This window comes from Lactuca sativa, chromosome 7 (assembly GCF_002870075.4).
Source record: "Lactuca sativa cultivar Salinas chromosome 7, Lsat_Salinas_v11, whole genome shotgun sequence".
NCBI classification, from domain to species: domain Eukaryota; kingdom Viridiplantae; phylum Streptophyta; class Magnoliopsida; order Asterales; family Asteraceae; genus Lactuca; species Lactuca sativa.
In genome coordinates, this window is record NC_056629.2 from 143242123 (window position 1) to 143260825 (window position 18703).

Here is an 18703-nt window from a genome sequence, read left to right on the forward strand (position 1 = left end):
TAGCACGCGTGTGTTAGTGGATCTGCAGTCAGAGATTATTCATGGAATCAGTTGCTGATGGGGTGCTGTCTTGATGTTGGTGGTTTGGGGATCTGGCAGCCAGGGATCGTCTGTGTTTTCGGTAGTGCGAGGTGAGTCTTCTTCACTGTACTTATGGGTCGAATGCACCAAGGTTGTCCCTTTGGATCGTTATCCTGGTTTATCGTATGTTTCTGCGTTGTTATTATCTATTATATTGGTATCCTGGTAGATAGGATGTTGCTACGCTTAGTGATATGTTATATCTGCCTGTTATGTATTATGGTTATATGTTTTCCAGTAGCATGTATTGCTGTAGTGTGGTAGGGTTGGGACTGGACTGTTTTGTGCTATCAGTCAACAAACCAGGTAATGTTTATATCGCTACCTTTATATGTATGTTTATCTATTATGTATATGTCGACATGTGTGTGTGTGTGTGTAGTTGGGTTGAGGTGGTCATGCTTTGTGTTGAAGGCCAACAGACCTAGGGCCGCCTGGATAGACTGAAGGCCTGCGAGGCGGTCCAATCAGGACCAAGGCCCGACGAGCGGCTCAGATAGGCTGTAGGCCCTGCGAGGTAGTCCAGTCATGCCGAAGGCTCGGGAGCGGTCCGGATAGGCTATAGGCCCTGCGAGGCGGTCCAGTCATGCTGAAGACTCGGGAGCGTTCCAGACAGGATGAAGGCCCAGTAAGGCGGTCCAGACATGCTGAAGGCTTTGTATGCATGTTGTTATTGTATATGTTATATGTCTGGGTGTTGGTACTTTGGGGGAACTCACTAAGCTTCGTGCTTACAGTTTTGGTTTATGGTTTCAGGTACTTCAGTGGATCGTGGCAAGGTGAAGGCGTGACCATACACATCCTCGCGTTCTGGACTTATGATTTATGGGAAACTCTGATATTGTGAATGTTTTGAAAACTATGTTGAAAAAGGTTCTGATTTTAAATAACGTATTGGAATTAACGGGTTTTGTAACACTTCTATAGAAAAGGGTTGTTTTGAAAAGTTTGAAATTTTATGAACATTTTAGGGATGTTAAAAGTTGGTATCAAAGCCTTGATTTTTGTGAATTGAAGGAAAACTCGTGTGAATCCAGTCTCAAACTAAGGAAAAAGATTTTCAAAATGAATTTCAAATGGTTTTCAAAATACTTAAGGAGGATACGATGTGTACGATTAGCTGGAGTCAGTATGTAGACCCCAAAATACCATATTATTATTTGATATTGTGATATGTTAGAACATCATGCTAATGATAGGCTAGGGATCTTCAGGAATTACATGATATAATTGTTTGATTGATATGATGCATGATAGCCTAAGATTCTTCTGTATATGAAATTGACATCATTACTGTAGTTGCTTAGCATATGCATCATGCAGATTAATGGTCATTAACTACACAGAATAAGAAATCAAAGCAATCAAATATCAAATCAAACATGCTAGGTAAAATCAATCAACACAAGTCTTAACCAACAAATAACCCAAAGCTAGAATATTATAACCATGAGTTCCAGCTTCATCTAGCTAACAGAAGCAGCTAGATTTAGTTGGACATACTAGCAAACAAACATAAATAACTCATACTAAAAAACATAATTAAAGTGTACCAAAACTAGAATCCAATTATGAACTTCTCTTCTCCTTTGGTGTTGAAAGCCAATTCCAGATCACTTCTCCTTCTGAAATTCGTCTCCAGGAACTCTCTCAATCAGCCAAAAGTCCCCCAAGTCATAATCATCAAGCATATATATAGTTTCTGATTTTTCCACGCTCACGTCGTGAGCAATAATGACTCACATCGTGAGCACGTAGTTATCCGTGTTTGACAAGGATTCTTCCTCCCGATGCCTATCTTCTCGAATACTCCAACTCACGTCGTGAGCCTTCAATTCTCACGTCGTTAGTATGCGTTTTTGTTGGATTTTTCTTCTTTTCTTCAAGCCTCCAAAGTTCCATGTCTTGTCAATTTTAGTCCTTTTCTCCAAAAATGCTTCTATTTGGCTGCAAAGTATAATTTAAGCTTATAAGTATCATTATTCAATGCAAATAACCAAATTATCAATAAAAATGTAAATAGATATTGCCTAAAAACATGTATAAATATGGCAATATCAGGAGCACCAATCCTATTTGTCAAAAAGAAGGATGGCTCCTACTGGATGTGTATTGACTATCGAGAGTTGAACAAGGTAATGAGGAAGAACCGTTATCCGTTGCCAAGGATTGATGATCTCTTCGATCATATTCAGGGAGCATCTTGGTTTTCTAAGACCGATTTGAGGTCTGGTTACCATCAAATGAGAGTACGAGAGGAAGATATTTAGAAGACGACTTTTTGTACTCGTTATAGGCATTACGAGTTTGTGGTGATGACTTTTGGGCTCACCAATGCACCAATAACGTTCATGGATCTCATGAACCAGGTGTGTAGACCTATGTTGGACAGGTCAACGATTGTCTTCATCGATGATATATTGATGTATTCGAAGACCAGAGAACAACATGAGGAGCATCTACGTGAGTTGTTTGGGGTTCTACGGGCGGATATGCTTTATGCCAAGTTCTCCAAATATGAGTTCTAGTTGCGCGAGGTACAGTTTTTAGGACGCCTCGTCAATTAGAACGATATCATAGTCTACACATCCAAAATTGAGGCGATTGCGCGGTAGGAGGTTCCGAAGTCTCCATCTGAGATTCAGAGTTTCCTTGGATTTGGCTGGATACTATCGGAGATTCATTCGAGATTTCTCCAAGATTGCAATTCCTCTCACTAAGTTGAAAAGGAAGGATGTGGTGTTTAGATGGGGGCCTGAGCAGCAGGCATCGTTTGAGACTCTTCGGCAGAGACTTTGTGAGGTGCCAGTACTTGCCCTCCCTGAGGGAGTTGAGGATTTTGTGGTCTATTGTGATGTTTCCATCTCGGGATTAGGTGTTACTTTAATGCAGAGAGGGGAACGTGATTGCATACGCTTCGAGGCAAATGAAGCCTCATAAGGCAAAGTATCACACTCATGATCTTGAGTTGGGGGCGGTGGTTTTCGCCCTTAAGATTTGGCGCCATTATCTTTATGGGGTTTGGTGTACAGTCTACACCGACCATAAGAGTCCGCGATATCTTATGGATCAGCCTATTTTGAACATGAGGTAGAGGAGGTGGCTCAATGTAGTAAAGGATTATGATTGCGAGATTCTGTATCACCCGGGCAAGGCCAATGTGGTGGCTGACGCCTTGAGCCGGAGGAGAGTTAGTACCTTGATTCGGGATGTGTATTTGAGGATGACTGTAGTGACTCCAGTCTTGGAGATGATCAGTGATGCACATTCGGATGCCATTAAAGAGGAGAATCGGAAGAGTGAGCGAGTGGTTGGTCAGGTTTTAGCCTTTGATATTGATAACAAGGGACTATTGACACTTCATGGTCAGGTTTGGGTGCACTATGCTAGTGGGGCTCGACAAGTATTGATGGATGGGGCCCACAAGTCGAGATTTTCCATTTATACGGGAGCTACAAAGATGTATCATGACTTGAGACATGGCTATTGGTGGTCTTGTATGAAGAGGGATGTGACATGGTTTATGGAGCGGTGCTTAACCTGCCAGAAGGTCAAGGCTGAACATCAACGCCCTCACGAAAAGTTGCAACCACAGGAGGTCCCACTGTGGATGTAGGAGCAGATTACGATGGATTTAATTACAAAGTTTCCGATGATAGCGAAGGGTTTTGATGCTATTTGGGTGATAATTGACCATTTGATGAAGAGTGCTCACTTTCTAGCCATATATGAGAGCTCTTCTACCGAGAAAATTGACTGAGATTTATGTCCGAGAGGTAGTAGCTCGTCATAGGGTGTCGACTTCCATTATGTCGGACTGGGATGTTCGTTTCACTTCCAGATTTTGGAAGAGGTTTCATGAAGAGTTGGGTAATCCGATTGCATTTCAATACCGCTTACCGTCTACAGACAGATGGGTAGATCGAGCGGAGTATTCAGACGCTGGAGGATACGTTGAGGGCCTGCATCATTGAGTTTGGTGGGAGTTGGGACTCCTACCTTCCGTTGGTTGAGTTTTCTTACAACAACAACCATCATGCCAGTATTGGCATGCCTCCCTTTGAGCTCCTGTATGGGAGGAAGTATCCGACTCCTATCTTTTGGGGAGAGGTCGGACAGAGAGTCATGTAGAGCACTGAGATAGTGCTCAAGACGACCGAGCTTATCCAACAAGTCAGACATAAGTTGCTGATGGCCCAGCGCCGCTAGAAGAGTTATGCGGATCAGCAACCCTCTCAGTTGGAGTTTCAGATTGAAGATTTGGTACTTCTGAAGGTATCACCTTGGAAAGGTGTTATCCGATTCAGGAAGCAGGGCAAGCTGGCCCCCCGTGTTTATTGGTCCTTTCAGAATGGTAGCCCGAGTAGGTAAGGTTGCATACTGTTTAGAGCTGCCTGAGGAGTTGAGTCAGATTCATGATACCTTCCATGTTTCCCAGTTAAGGAAGTGTGTGGCCGATGAGACAGCTGTGGTTCCTTTGGAGGATATTCAGGTCGATGATCATTTGAATTACATCGAGAGGCCGGTGACGATTTTGGATAGGAAGATGAAGACCTTGAGGAACAAGGTAGTGAACTTGGTTAAAGTTCAGTGGCAACATCGGAAAGGCTATGAGTGGACTTAGGAACTCAAGGTCGAGTTGCGTGAGAATTACCCTGATCTTTTTGTAGCGGCTGACTTCGAGGGCGAAGTCTGACTCTAGTGGGGGAGAATTATAACACCCGTTACCAGTTATTTCCTTTTTTGACGCTTATTATATTAAATGTTTGCAAAATAAGCCCTTACACTGGGAGTAAATGGTGAGTACGCCAAACGTAAGACAATAAGTGGGTCGCGAAGGTGATTGAGTACTTTGGGCGTACACCGGGCATACTCGTGCTGCCCTTAAACCCTATAATTTTGAGGTTGTATCCCCGATTTAAGCATCTTATTCCCCCTTGGAATATATATAAGTATGAAAGTAGAACACCAAACGGTCGTAATGTGCCATGCATAATGGATTTTATGAAACAAATTACATGTACCATATGAGGTATAAATCACATGTATGTTACAACAATTACATATTAGGAGTAAGTAATAACAGCGAGTGGCTTGGGCTCCGAACATTATTAGATTGAGCATCATTGAGAGTTTATGTGCGACAACGCTCATGGCAAAAACGACTGATGACATGGTAATTTATGTTCTTTTAGTGTTGCCTAGCATTAAGGTGAGCTTTCATGAACTTGGTTATATGGCACCCTTCTAAATGGAGTTCCAATTGCTCGTTCTTTAGGTTTAAAAAAACTCCATCAGAACAATATATTTTGTCACGCATAAAAGGATAAGGAAACAAAGGTGGAAGCGGTGGGTCAATGTCTATGTTTATATAATATAATATAGATGCTAAATAAATAAATAAATTAAGTTAGTAAATATCATATAAAAGATTGAAAGACAATTTTAGGTGTGCTAGGGACCAAATCAGCAACAAAGTGTCATCATAAGGACAAATTAACAACAATGAAACTTTCCAAACAAACATGCATAAAATGGTATAGCAAAGGGACCAAACTTGTAATTCACTATTTTATTTATACTAAACAAAAGCCTTTCATACTAATCAACGCCTTTCACCGTGTCAACGTAATCTCTCCTTTGGCATTTTCTGACATTTTCTAGGCACATTCTTCTTTCAACCACTTTTACGAATCTGAAAACCGAACAAAGTCTACTTTCAAAGAGAAAGCAGAAAATGGGCCATGGAAGTTCGAAATCAAGTTCAGTGGATGAGTCTGAAGATTCATCCTCATCCGGTGGCACAAATTCAAAACAACCTCCGTCGTTTCGCGGAAGAATCAAGCAGAAATTACACCTCCACCGTCGTCCCGCCGCTTCACAACATGCTAAACTCAACAGTCACGAGACTTTCGTTGGCATCGCTTTGGTTACTCTTATAAATGTAAGGTTTTGAGTTTTGATTCTCTACACACTTACACAGTGTAACTGGTGTGAAGGAAAATTTTAATCACACAATTCGTTATCATAATTTAGGCGGAAATGAAATTCAAGGACAAGTGGCTTGCTTGTATATCAATTGGAGAACAGACGTTTCGCACTGACATTTCTGACCAGTTAAGTATATCTATAGTCTAATATAAATTGATGTTGTTATACTTTCAGAAATTTCTCAAACTGAATACGCTGTGTAATTCTTTGAAGCCAATTTCATGTTTTGGGGGTTTATTTATGAAGATCTGTTGTAGAAATTTAACCTAAAATGAATTATAAGATCTAATCGAGAAAGTTTTACACCATGAGGCTTCAATATGAAGGATGCTAAACACTATTTCTAATCTGTGTCTTTGTCCTGTCATCATGAAGCATTGTGATGGTTAAGACTTAAGACAATCAAAGACCTTGACCTGTTAAGAACATCCATGGATGAAGATTATTTTAGTGATTTTTCAATGGGATAACGCCTTTTGTAAAAGTTAAAAGTAGTTCTATCACAATTCCACAGCTTATACCAATATATCTTAATATTTTTTAATACTACTTTTGGATAACTTGCAGGACCAACATACCTACATGGAACTCAGTGAGTGAATCTCTTTCCAAAGTTTCCTTATGTCTCAATTGTACATAAGAAACAACTATTTAGGAATTTTTATAGGGTGAATAGTCTGATTTTTTCAACTCTTTATGTACAAAATGATGAGAATCTTAGAATCTTAGTATCACTCACAAAGATGACATAAGCTATGGATACACTAAACAGTTAGGCTTGATATGGGAAATGGCATCATGTTTATTGTTTTTCTGCAGGAGAAAAAGTTTGTTTTGGAATTAAATGGCCCACACATTGCAAAAATATCAGTTTTTGAGGTTTGTGTTAAGATTAAACTTTATTTATGTTAATAATCTTTTTGGAATTCATTATTAATCACCTTTTGTTATGATTTAGACCAATAGACTCTCAAAGAACAACCTGGTTGGGTATTGTGAGATTGATCTTTTCGAATTTCTCAGTCGAGTAAGTTTCTTTAAAAAATAATATTTTATTTTTCATACGAAACATTATGATAATTTTTGGTGTTGATTTCATCATTTAATGTAGGTTTCAGATAGTGACACTGAAATGTTTGATTTATTTGATCCATCATCATCAGATGTAGTAGTTGGAAAAATATCTATTTCATGTTCTATCGAGGTGAGCTGTAAATATTAAATATAATATAACACATTTTCAATTTTATTAATGGTTTTTATGTAACATATAACTGTTTAATTTACAGGATCCAATTGAAACAGAGAAAAGTTTTGCAAGGAGGATTTTGTCTATTGTTGTATGTATGCCTTGCTAATTTCTCTTCTGTCAATTTTGTTCACATCAACTTTTTAATACTTTTCTACTTTGCAATTAATAAATTGTGCAGGATTACAATGGTGATGGAAAATTGTCATTTTCTGAGTTTTCAGAATTAATAAATGCATTTGGTAATCAACTTGCAGCAAAAAAGGTTTCAACTTATAATCTTTCTCTTTCATATTATTGACTTAGTGACTATTTCTCTTTGACTTAATGAGCCTAAAGGATATTGTATTAAGACACTAACCCTTTGCCTATTTGTCCTTTTTTCCTCCAACTTTTGATAAATATTGTCAAGATTGATAAAGATTGTGAAATTTGTTTTTTGAAATGTAAGGGTAAGATGGTCATTTAATCTTATTCAAACGATTTATTCACACTAACCCTTTGCCTATTTGTCCTTCTTTTTTCCTCCAACTTTCGATAAATATTGTCAAGATTGATAAAGATTGTGAAATTTGTTTTTTGAAATGTAAGGGTAAGATGGTCATTTAATCTTATTCCAACGATTTATTCACACTAACCCTTTGCCTATTTGTCCTTCTTTTTTCCTCCAACTTTCGATAAATATTGTCAAGATTGATAAAGATTGTGAAATTTGTTTTTTGAAATGTAAGGGTAAGATGGTCATTTAATCTTATTCAAACGATTTATTCACACTAACCCTTTGCCTATTTGTCCTTCTTTTTTCCTCCAACTTTCGATAAATATTGTCAAGATTGATAAAGATTGTGAAATTTGTTTCGTGAAATGTAAGGGTAAAATGGTAATTTAATCTTATTCAAATGATTTATGCACACTAACCCTTTGCCTATTTGTCCTTCTATTTTCCTCCAACTTTTGATAAATGTTGTTAAGATTGATAAAGATTGTGAAATTTGTTTTTTGAAATGTAAGGGTAAAATGGTCATTTAATCTTATTCAAACGATTTATCCACACTAACCCTTTGCCTATTTGTCCTTCTATTTTCCTCCAACTTTTGATAAATGTTGTTAAGATTGATAAAGATTGTGAAATTTGTTTTTTGAAATGTAAGGGTAAAATGGTCATTTAATCTTATTCAAACGATTTATCCACACTAACCCTTTGCCTATTTGTCCTTCTATTTTCCTCCAACTTTTGATAAATGTTGTTAAGATTGATAAAGATTGTGAAATTTATTTCTTGAAATATAAAATGGTCATTTAATCTTATTCAAACAATTTATTCACACCAACCCTTTGCCTATTTGTCCTTTTTTCCTCCAACTTTTGATAAATATTGTCAAGATCGGTAAAGATTGTGAAATTTGTTTTTTGAAATGTAAGGGTAAAATGGTCATTTAATCATATTCAAACGAATCATTCAGTCTAGAAAAGAACCAAAGAAACAGACTTTATATGTACAACTGCACATCACTTTATCCATTCAAGAAACATTCCATTAATCCCAAAATTATGTTAATAAAGTGCTTGATATCGATTTTTCAGTTGATTTGAATACTTTTCAATTAATAATTGGTTTTTACTTTTTAGTAAATAATTTATGCTTTTTTTTTTTTACTAGAAAGAGGAGCTGTTTAAGGCAGCTGATGTAAATGGAGATGGGGTTGTAGACATGGATGAATTGGCTACACTTCTTGCTGTGCAACAAGAAAAGTATGTTATTATTATATTTTTATTACACATTTTACTTTTGAATAAATTGAATCTAGAACATATAAAAAATTGAATATGATGTATGTATTAAATTGTTTGTTTATTGTAGGGAGCCACTTATGAATTGTTGCCCTGTTTGTGGGGAGATTCTTGAAATCTCTGATAAATTGAATTCAATGATTCATATGTCACTCTGTTTTGATGAAGGCACTGGAAACCAAGTTATGACTGGAGGATTCTTGACTGATAAACAGGCTTCCTATGGGTGACATTCTTTTTTATTTTTCTTTATTATAAAAATATAAAAACTTGTTTAATACATGTTACATTTTTTTTTTTTTTTGTTGATTCTGAAGGTGGATGTTCAAACTATCTGAATGGGCCCACGTGTCATCCTATGATGTAGGCTTGAACTCTGGTTCAAGTGCTTCACATATTGTGGTATGCTTCCTTTCTCTGCCATTTTATTTATTTCAAAATCAAATATTTTAAACCTTAAAAAAACGGTAATTATTATATATGCAAACTTAAATGTGTATTTTTGTATCTAGGTTTTTGATCGCAAAAAAAAGAGGCTTGTGGAAGAAATAATCGATGGAAAAATTGTTTTATCAATGAGAGCTATTTATCAATCTAAAATAGGCCTTGGAATTTTAGACAAAGGTAATTTTTTTTTCTTTATATAATATTATATATTATATATTTTACTATTTTATATATTGACACTCTCAGTAAGGGTGCAGGTGCAAAAGAAATATTGCAGAGTTTATCAGAAAAGCAAGGAAAGAAAATGAATTTAATTGAATCTGCTAAAGACATACCAACATTTCTTGAATTCTTTAAGGCAAGATAATTTTTATTTTTATTATACATAAAACTCCATAAAAGTTCTTATATTTTGACTTCATGATCGATTTAGTTCTTATATGTTTTTTATATTCCATTAGATCCCAAAAACCGGCAATTGTAATCATTTTGACTATTTTATCCAGCAAACAAGTTATCCCACTTTCAAAATTTACATTTTTAGCCCAGATTCTAAATTTTATTACAAATTAGGTCTAAAATTTACACTTTTGGCACAGATCTCAAAATTTTGTTACGAATTTATCATAAATTTAGTTTTTCTACATTTTCTTTTTCAAAATTTAGGATGAATTCGTAACAAAATTTTGAAATCTAGGCCAAAAGTGTAAGTTTTGAAAGTAGAATGACCTGTCGACTGTGTAAAAGGGTCAAAAAGATTACAATTGCCGGTTTTTAGAATTTAATTGAATAAAAAAAATATATAAAGACTAAATTGATCATGAGGCCAAAATATAAAGACTTTTATGGATTTTCCTTATAAAAAGATAAAATTTTCAACTAATTTTTCAATTGACTTGTTTGTACTTTAGGATCAAATCAATTTGGCTGAAGTCAAGTACCCAATAGATCATTTTAAGGTAAGTCACCTTATAAATTTATAATATATTTTTTTGTTATTTTCTACTATCAGTTTTATAATTTTCAGGAGTTTTTATATGCAGACATTTAATGAATTTTTTATAAGAGAGCTGAAAATTGGGGCACGACCAATTGCTTGTGTGGGGCATGATGACGTGGCTGTCTGTGCTGCTGATTCTCGTTTAATGGCATTTAAAACAGCTGAAGAAAGTCGTAGATTCTGGATCAAGGTATTTATAATTCATTTTTAATTCACAATATGATATATCATGGAAAATTGGAAATTACATAGTATTTGTTTATTGATTTTGGTTAATATTCGTTCTTGAAGGGTAAAAAGTTTTCTCTCCAAGGGCTTCTTGGTAATTTACCATGCTCTAATGATTTCATTGATGGAACCCTCGTCATATTTCGCTTGGCACCACAGGTGATTCTTCCTTTGTTTATCACAAAACTAATTAAATCTTAGAAAGTTTTACCCCATTAAAGTCTAAATATATATACTTTTGAATTTAACCCTAATAAAAAAATAGAAACTAAATATGTAGAAAATGTGGCAGGATTACCATCGTTTCCACTTTCCAGTTTCTGGAACCATTGACCAGATTGTTGACATACCTGGATGCTTATACACAGTATGTACAAAAGATTTTATTTATTTAATTTTTGTAAATGTAAATGTTTTACAAATTTACATTTTCTATATATTATATTACTGAAACTTGATGTGTTGATTAATCTGTAGGTTAATCCCATTGCTGTGAATAGCAAATATTGCAATGTTTTCACAGAGAACAAACGGGCTGTATCTATTATATCAACTTCAGATTTTGGCAAAGTAAACCAATAATTATACATAAGAGTTAAATTAAAAAAAAAAAAAACAGTTTTTATCATTCTTAAAACTTGATTTCAGGTAGCATTTGTGGCAATTGGAGCAACAATGGTGGGAAGCATCTCTTTCACTAAAAAGAAAGGAGATTATGTTCAGAAAGGAGATGAGGTTAAAAAAAAATCTATCATTAATCACTTCCTCCTTATTTTCATTTATTTTCCTCATTTTATTTACTTACTCTTAACTTTTCTTCCATTTATATTTATCATACAGTTTGGTTATTTCTCTTTTGGTGGAAGCACTGTCATCTGTGTCTTCCAAAAGGTTAGCTTCTAAAGACCATTTTACCCTTACATTCTAAAAACTAACATCTAATTTTAATATTGAAATGATTTTTCAGGATTCAATAGCACTAGATGAGGATCTTTTGGGTAACAGTGCAAGATCTCTGGAAACCCTAGTTACAGTTGGAATGCAATTAGGGGTTTCCATAAAGAAACACACCGAGCTTCCATTGCCAGATATCAATAACTGTGTTTTAGGCGCTTAAAAATGTATAACCTTTTTCACTACACTGTGTATCAAACCTACTTCACTTAAAGGAATGTGTGTATGTGTGTGTTACCTACGTTCTTGCAATCCATCTTTTTGATATTGCTGCCACATCATCTTGCTTCTTCTCCATCTCCGCCATCTACAGTGGTGCCGCCACCGGAATCGAGGCTGAGAACGGGTCATCTCCGCCATTCAATGGCTATCCGGCAACACTACTGGCACTTCCGGCAGCTACGTTCCCGGAGTTTTGTCTTGCTTGTTGATACATACATCGATAACCTCTGGACTGAAACCGCCAGGTAGAGATGGCTGGTGGTTCGCCGGACCACCATCATAGAAAGCTAATCCGACTTTATCAGCGTACTCTTCCACCGTCTGACCACCGTCTCCCAAGTTCAACACATCATCCTGACTCAGTTTCTCTTCTTTCTTGTCCGGCTCCGGCGACCTAGCTTCTTCTTCTTCCTCAGATTCTGATTGGTACTGACTTGTTCCGGATTTTTCTCTGATAAACTTATCCATGATATCTAATCGCTTTTGTGAAATCTTAGCGACTTCTGGATATTCCGACGTCCTTGCAAGGCCGATGGATTTGCAATAATCGTAAAAGTTATCAAGCTCGTCGAACTGCTTTCTTACTCGTCTCAAAAACTCGTAAACCTTGACGGAATCTGAAATCTCAAGCTCTCTAAACTGGCCTATCAAAATACTCAGGGCATCGGTCATGTCGTAATACATATAGATGCTCTGTTTCACAATCGGGTACAATGCCACCATCACAATCCTGTGATTCCTCGCCGGACCTGAATGATTCAAAGTTTTCTGTCATGGTGAATGGTGATTCATATGGAGGAGGAGGAGAAGAAATAATATTAATTATTCCGCAACCTGTAGGGCGACAAGCGAGAAATCGCTCAAGGAGTTGCATCAGATGTTGTAGTCGAGAAAATAGGTTATCCTTCGTCTTTCCATCTACCGGAGATTTTAGAGTCACCGGCTCCGGCTCCGGCTCCGGCTCATCGTCATGCTTTTCTCGTCCCCCTTGCATCCGATACTCGAGATATTCATCGAGATACAACGAGTATGTCCGAATAAACGCTGAGAAATCCCAGGAATTGGTTCTCGACATGTCTCGGAAATCCGACATGTTCAATAACCGCGTGCCGCGTCTGGTGGCGTAGAAAATCTCTCGTTCGTACGCCCGATCTCCGTCTTGAAGAAGGCGTTGAATGAGGATGAGTACTTTTAGGGCTACGATCCAGTTTCTGGTCTTGTCGAGTCGACCTGAGATCAAGCTGACACATGAGGCGACGTGGATTTGTGAGTCGTTTGTTAGGGTTATGATTTCTCGTATGTGGCGGTCTTCCGCCGGGTACTCCGCGTGACGGGTGGCTTTCACGATTGCGACCTCGAGTTCCGGTAAGTCGGTGCTGCTACTAACTCTGGCGAGGCTAATCCTAGTGTGATCCTTCACTTTTCCGATTGCTTTTCTAAACCTATCTGACCCCATCGAGTTCATTTTTTAGAATTTGTTAATAGGAAAAAGCACACCCAAATTTTTTTTTTCTTTATTTTTTTTTGGTGATGAAAAAAAAGGAGAAATGAAGATAGGAAAATTGGGTGGTTTGAAAGAAGCTTTCTCCTTACTCCTTGATCCTTTCGTTTGTCTTTGTGTTTGATGAGGTTTCATTTTTTCTGTTTAGCTATGTGTAGTTGGAAACCATATATCTCCCTTATTTATAGCATGAAAATGTGGAGGACTTGATGCTCACCATATTGTTTCGTTGCTGTTGATGGATTCATTTTCAATCAATTTGATCACCAATTTTTTTGATTTTCTTTCTGTCATGGAAGGATATATAAACTGACCCATAAATCATCAATTACAGATGGATAGTGTCAATTTAAAGACGGAAAAGATAATTATTCATGTGTAATGTTTGTTTTGTATTTCATGTTCTATAATTTCTAAACTTTTTGAATGGTTGAATTAAATTAAATTAATTTGTTACTATTGTTTTATTACATATTCTAAAATATATACTTTATTTAAATTACAAATAGTTTATTTGCGTTAATTTATTATTAATTTTAATAGTTGCGTTATGTTTGATAGAAAAAAATATAAATTAGGTGTTGACAATGGATGTAAATCAGTCCGAAACCGGGCCAGAACCAAAAACCGAATTTTAACAAACATAGAAACTGGAAACCTGATTATACCTATTTTGGAAAAATGACAATTTGATTCGGAATACCATATTCTGAAGCTCAATGTTTTGTTTCAGAGGTATGCTCTGGAATACGATATTCCGGAGTATTTATGATCTTGTTCCAAAGCGGGTACCGATTGGTGGGGATGAGGTCCAAAATCTCACTCTGTACCTTCCAGACTGGAAAAGTGTATTCCAGACTGACGTCTGGAACGGTCGTACATTCCGGAGAGCTAGAATTAGGAGGTTTCTATGTTTTTCTTCCAAATATGCAATACATTTGTGCTTTTAATATATTTGTGTGTTCGATACTTTCCATAAATGTTCTGAATGAGTACGTAAACGGATTTTTTCTGAGTTCTAGTCTCTAGTGGAGAGCATATCGATGGATGTACGCAGTATCTTGCTCCATATTACACATGCTTTGATGTAGATATAAGCAATGATATCAACTTCGTTGGGTTAGTTACGTTGGTTGCTTCCAAGTCCAGCTTACACTAATCAAATTTGTTTATGTAACATCCATAAAAATTCAATTCAATTTAAAACTTTTAAAACATTTAAAACTGTGACAACCCGAAATTTTCTATCCTGTACAGTCAAATACTTCATTGAAAGTCAAACTCATTCCTGCTATCATTTAGCACAAATTGGAGTCTGTTTGAGCATTCTGAGCCTTGTACACTTAAGGAATAAGTGTTAGAAAGTAACTGCTAAAGCCTCAGCACAAAATTCATGCCCTAAACTCCATAAGATGGAGTTTACGGCCGCAAACATGGAGTTTACGGCCGTAAACTCAAGAGGGAGGTGAACTCCCACCCATATATATGAGTCTTGATCATTTGTAGCCATTTCTCACATTTCAAACCCAAGAACTTCAGTTTTCTCTCAAGTATCATCGGGATCTTCGTCCTCGATCTTCAAAACTCGTAAGTTTCTTGCCCTAACTAGTTGATATCTTACTTGATCTAGTGATCTTACATGATTTCATCCGTGAAATCATTCCATTTTGTAGATCTTCAAGTTTCACCAAGAACACCAAGAACACACACTAGTGTTCTTGGCCAAAACCGACCATTCAAGCTCCTAGATCGTAAGTACTCTTGTTCTAACTCGTTGTACACTAGGTTTAACATGTTTAGAGCTTAGAATCATCAAGAATAGAGGGTTGAATGAGAGTTTACGGCCAAGGATCTCCCAAGGCCGTAAACTCCCTATAAGGGTGCATTGATGCCCTCTTGTCCTTCCAAATGACTAGAACTTAGCCCAGAACCAACCACCATTGAACTAGGGACTTTAAACAACGAAATGGTACTTCACACCATGAGTTTACGGCCGTAAACTCATGGGGAAGTGGTCCCCAGGCCGTAAACATAAGTTAAGGTCATTTCTTGGACCTTAAACTCACCTAGCCTCTTGTTTAAGCCTTGAAACACTTAACCACTTAAGACATCTTAGCTTTAAGCCTCAAATGGAGACCCATTATAGAGTTTACGGCTAGGAGTAAACTCCCCTGGGCCGTAAACTCCAATAAGTATGGTCCATGGACCATAAACTCAAATACAAAGCATTATACTCCTTTGTTGCAACCCAATGGCCTCCTAACACTTTAACCAAAGTGTTTTCCACACATTAGGGTGTTTATACTTGTCTAATTAGTGTTATAATCACTAATTGTATATATACACATGTCTTTATATGTTATTAGGATCATTGCGTGTGTTTAAGTCTTCACTTGACACCAAGCACTTGTCCGACACTTCCATCTGATCCACTCACTGCAGGTGAGTTCATACCCCTTAATTAACCTTTTAAATGTTTTGAAATGTTTATAAATGCTTTTATGGGTGGGGTGGGGGGATACAAGTTGAATCATGCTAGTTATTATATCAATCACATGTGATTAATAACTAGCATACAAATGGATTTACTACACGTTTAGTTGTTTTACCAAACATATTACTTCAAATGACTTTCTCAAACGTTTTTACATGTTAAAACTCTTTATCAAACTGTCTTACATACTGTATGTTTCCTTTCAAACTCTGTTACAATTGTGTTTCAAACAAAGGTTTTCTTATACTTAAAACTGTTCTTATCAAACAAACTGCTTTCAAATCGTTTTACAAACTGACATCAAGTCATCATTTCTTAGTTATTAAACTTTTCAAAGATTTTATAAAACTTCTTTTATACTTTTATATTATCTAATGAATGCCTATATATGTATAGTTATATAAGTAATGTTTAAAGGACTTAGGACGACTAACTCGCTTTATTTCCTTTTCCTTGTTGGGATTTGGCCTTAGGGCATCGGATATTAGTCATATATCATGTATACATATATGGACATAAAAGTTCCATCAGTTAGTTCAGTACCTTTGGGTAGCAAAGGCATACTTTTGGTTATACACGTACATTACTAGTAGCTTAGGTATAGTTAGGAGATACTACTTACTATTCCAAGTACAAAGAATCACACAAGAGTTAGTTCATTCATGAGTCTATACTAATACAATACATACTATATGAAGAGATACAATTACAAATGTACAATTATAGACATACTAATACATTACATACTATATAGAGATACAATACACGATAACATAAGAGAACACATAATAAAGAGAAACAGGGAGGAAGATACAATACACGATAACAGAACAAACAAGGTGCTATAGCATGGAACAATTACAGGATCTAACTATACCAATGAATCACTAACACATTGTTCTAAACAAAAGGTGATAGTTATATTGGGTATACATGATCATAATAATGTGGATGTTCACGGCTTGCAATCATTGCAGGGGTCGCGTTTGGTTCCCAGAATCTTTTGACAGGGAGAGCGTTTAGTATGGGATCTAGCCATCACATTATACCTTAATACTCATTTTAAGGCAATTAGTACAATAATAGTCACTTATTACAAATACTACAGTACTTACACTTTACAGACGACAAATACAAAAGGATACAATTTTAATTATTATATTATTTTCCTTATTACCTTTACTTTATGTCACATTCACATAATCGATGAGGTAGATTAGATTTGAATAATAATAGTTGTACAAGGAAAAACCTTCAATTATGTAGAGGTTCAAACTTTCAAAACAGTCGGGTCTTGGTAGAAGGCTACTTTCAAAACAATCGGGTCTTGGTAGAAGGCTAGTTTTAAAACAGTCGGGTCTTGGTAGAAGACTACTTTTTATACTAGTAGGAAATATGAGATTTTCTAGGGTTTTCAAACGTTTACAATTACTTACAAACATTTTCATACTTATACAAACTTTTCTTCAAATAATTACAAGTCTTTTCTTTACAGTTTTACAAGTCAAAGACACATAAATACTTATGAATTCACCAGCTTTATTGCTGATACTTTCTTTCAAAATAACTTGTATTCTCAGGTCACAAATAGACAGGTACGACGACCAGGTTTTCTGAAGACGGAGCAGTCAAGACTCGTCTTTTATTTTGATTATTCATTATGTTGTTTATTACTACACAAAGAACACACTTGTAATTAAAATTATACTATTAATGCAATGGATGATGTTGTTGCTTGTTTACTACTTTGCATTGTTGTGATACTTTACATGACGTCCTCCGCCCCAGAACGTTTCCGCCGTTCTCGGTTTTGGGGTGTGACAAAAACCATTAAGTTATTATGGTTTGTCTTCAAAATAGTTTAAACATCAGAGTATCCCCAGAATTAAATCATAAAATCATGAAATACGAGGAACTGTACGATCACGCTTTCGCCTTCCCACGATCATCAGAAGTACCTGAAACAATAATTGATAAATGTAAGCTAGAAGGCTTAGTGAGTTACCCTCAAAATACCAATGCCATAAAACATATCAATAACATATAAGCAAACAACATGCATAATGAGCGATCAGTCTGAATGGACCGTCTCACAGGCCATCAGTCTATCTGGACCGCTCTCCGAGCCTTCGGCACATCTGGACCGCCTCTCAGGGCGTTCAGCCTATCCGGACCGCTCGCTGGGTCTTCGACCTGACTGTTTGCCCTCCCGGGTCTGCATTCTATCCGGTCCGCCTTGGGTATCTTGGCCTACAACACAAAGCAGGACCTGCCTCAACCCAATCCCCCAAACCAACAAACGTGTGCACATACATATAAACAAATAGTCATGCAGATCTAAAAGATCGCTAACATAGCAACCATCCTATAACCAGGATACCGATCTAACCGATCTCTAACATAGCAACCATCCTATAACCAGGATACTGATCTAACCGATCACTAGCATAGCAACCATCCTATAACTAGGATACTGATCTAATCGATATCTAACATAGCAAGCATCCTATAACCAGGATACATATCATAAAGCATAACGTGTAAACCCGGATACAAATCCAAAAAGGGCCGACATTGGTGCCTTCGAACCTGTTAGTATAGTGAGGACAACTCACATTTCAAATAGCTCAGAATGATAATATCAACCTCCTCCAAATATAGCTCCAACACCCGCACCTATACCCATCATTGATCTAATTCCATATATTCCCAAATTACCAAAATAATACCCAGAAGTCAAACTGG

The 18703-nt window shown here is 36.5% G+C and overlaps 2 protein-coding genes across 2 annotated transcripts; one reads left to right on the top strand and one right to left on the bottom strand.

Annotated features, from left to right (window-relative positions):
* The first annotated feature begins 5694 nt into the window (after nucleotides 1–5694).
* LOC111904311 (phosphatidylserine decarboxylase proenzyme 3) lies at nucleotides 5695–11982 on the top strand. Its single transcript, XM_023900081.2, has 21 exons — nucleotides 5695–6025; nucleotides 6118–6197; nucleotides 6640–6664; nucleotides 6892–6951; nucleotides 7031–7099; nucleotides 7184–7276; nucleotides 7362–7412; nucleotides 7503–7586; nucleotides 8982–9073; nucleotides 9183–9338; nucleotides 9430–9514; nucleotides 9625–9736; nucleotides 9817–9917; nucleotides 10471–10518; nucleotides 10603–10749; nucleotides 10851–10946; nucleotides 11080–11154; nucleotides 11265–11357; nucleotides 11436–11522; nucleotides 11628–11678; nucleotides 11755–11982. The coding sequence occupies exons 1-21, from the start codon at nucleotides 5819–5821 to the stop codon at nucleotides 11902–11904; spliced, it is 1962 nt and encodes a 653-aa protein (XP_023755849.1). The 5' UTR covers nucleotides 5695–5818; the 3' UTR covers nucleotides 11905–11982.
* LOC111904312 (putative clathrin assembly protein At4g02650) lies at nucleotides 11780–13784 on the bottom strand. Its single transcript, XM_023900082.3, has 2 exons — nucleotides 12798–13784; nucleotides 11780–12712 (listed from the first exon to the last, which is right to left on the bottom strand). Exons 1-2 carry the CDS (start codon nucleotides 13426–13428, stop codon nucleotides 12141–12143), a joined length of 1203 nt encoding a protein of 400 aa, XP_023755850.1. The 5' UTR covers nucleotides 13429–13784; the 3' UTR covers nucleotides 11780–12140.
* Nucleotides 13785–18703: the final 4919 nt, after the last annotated feature.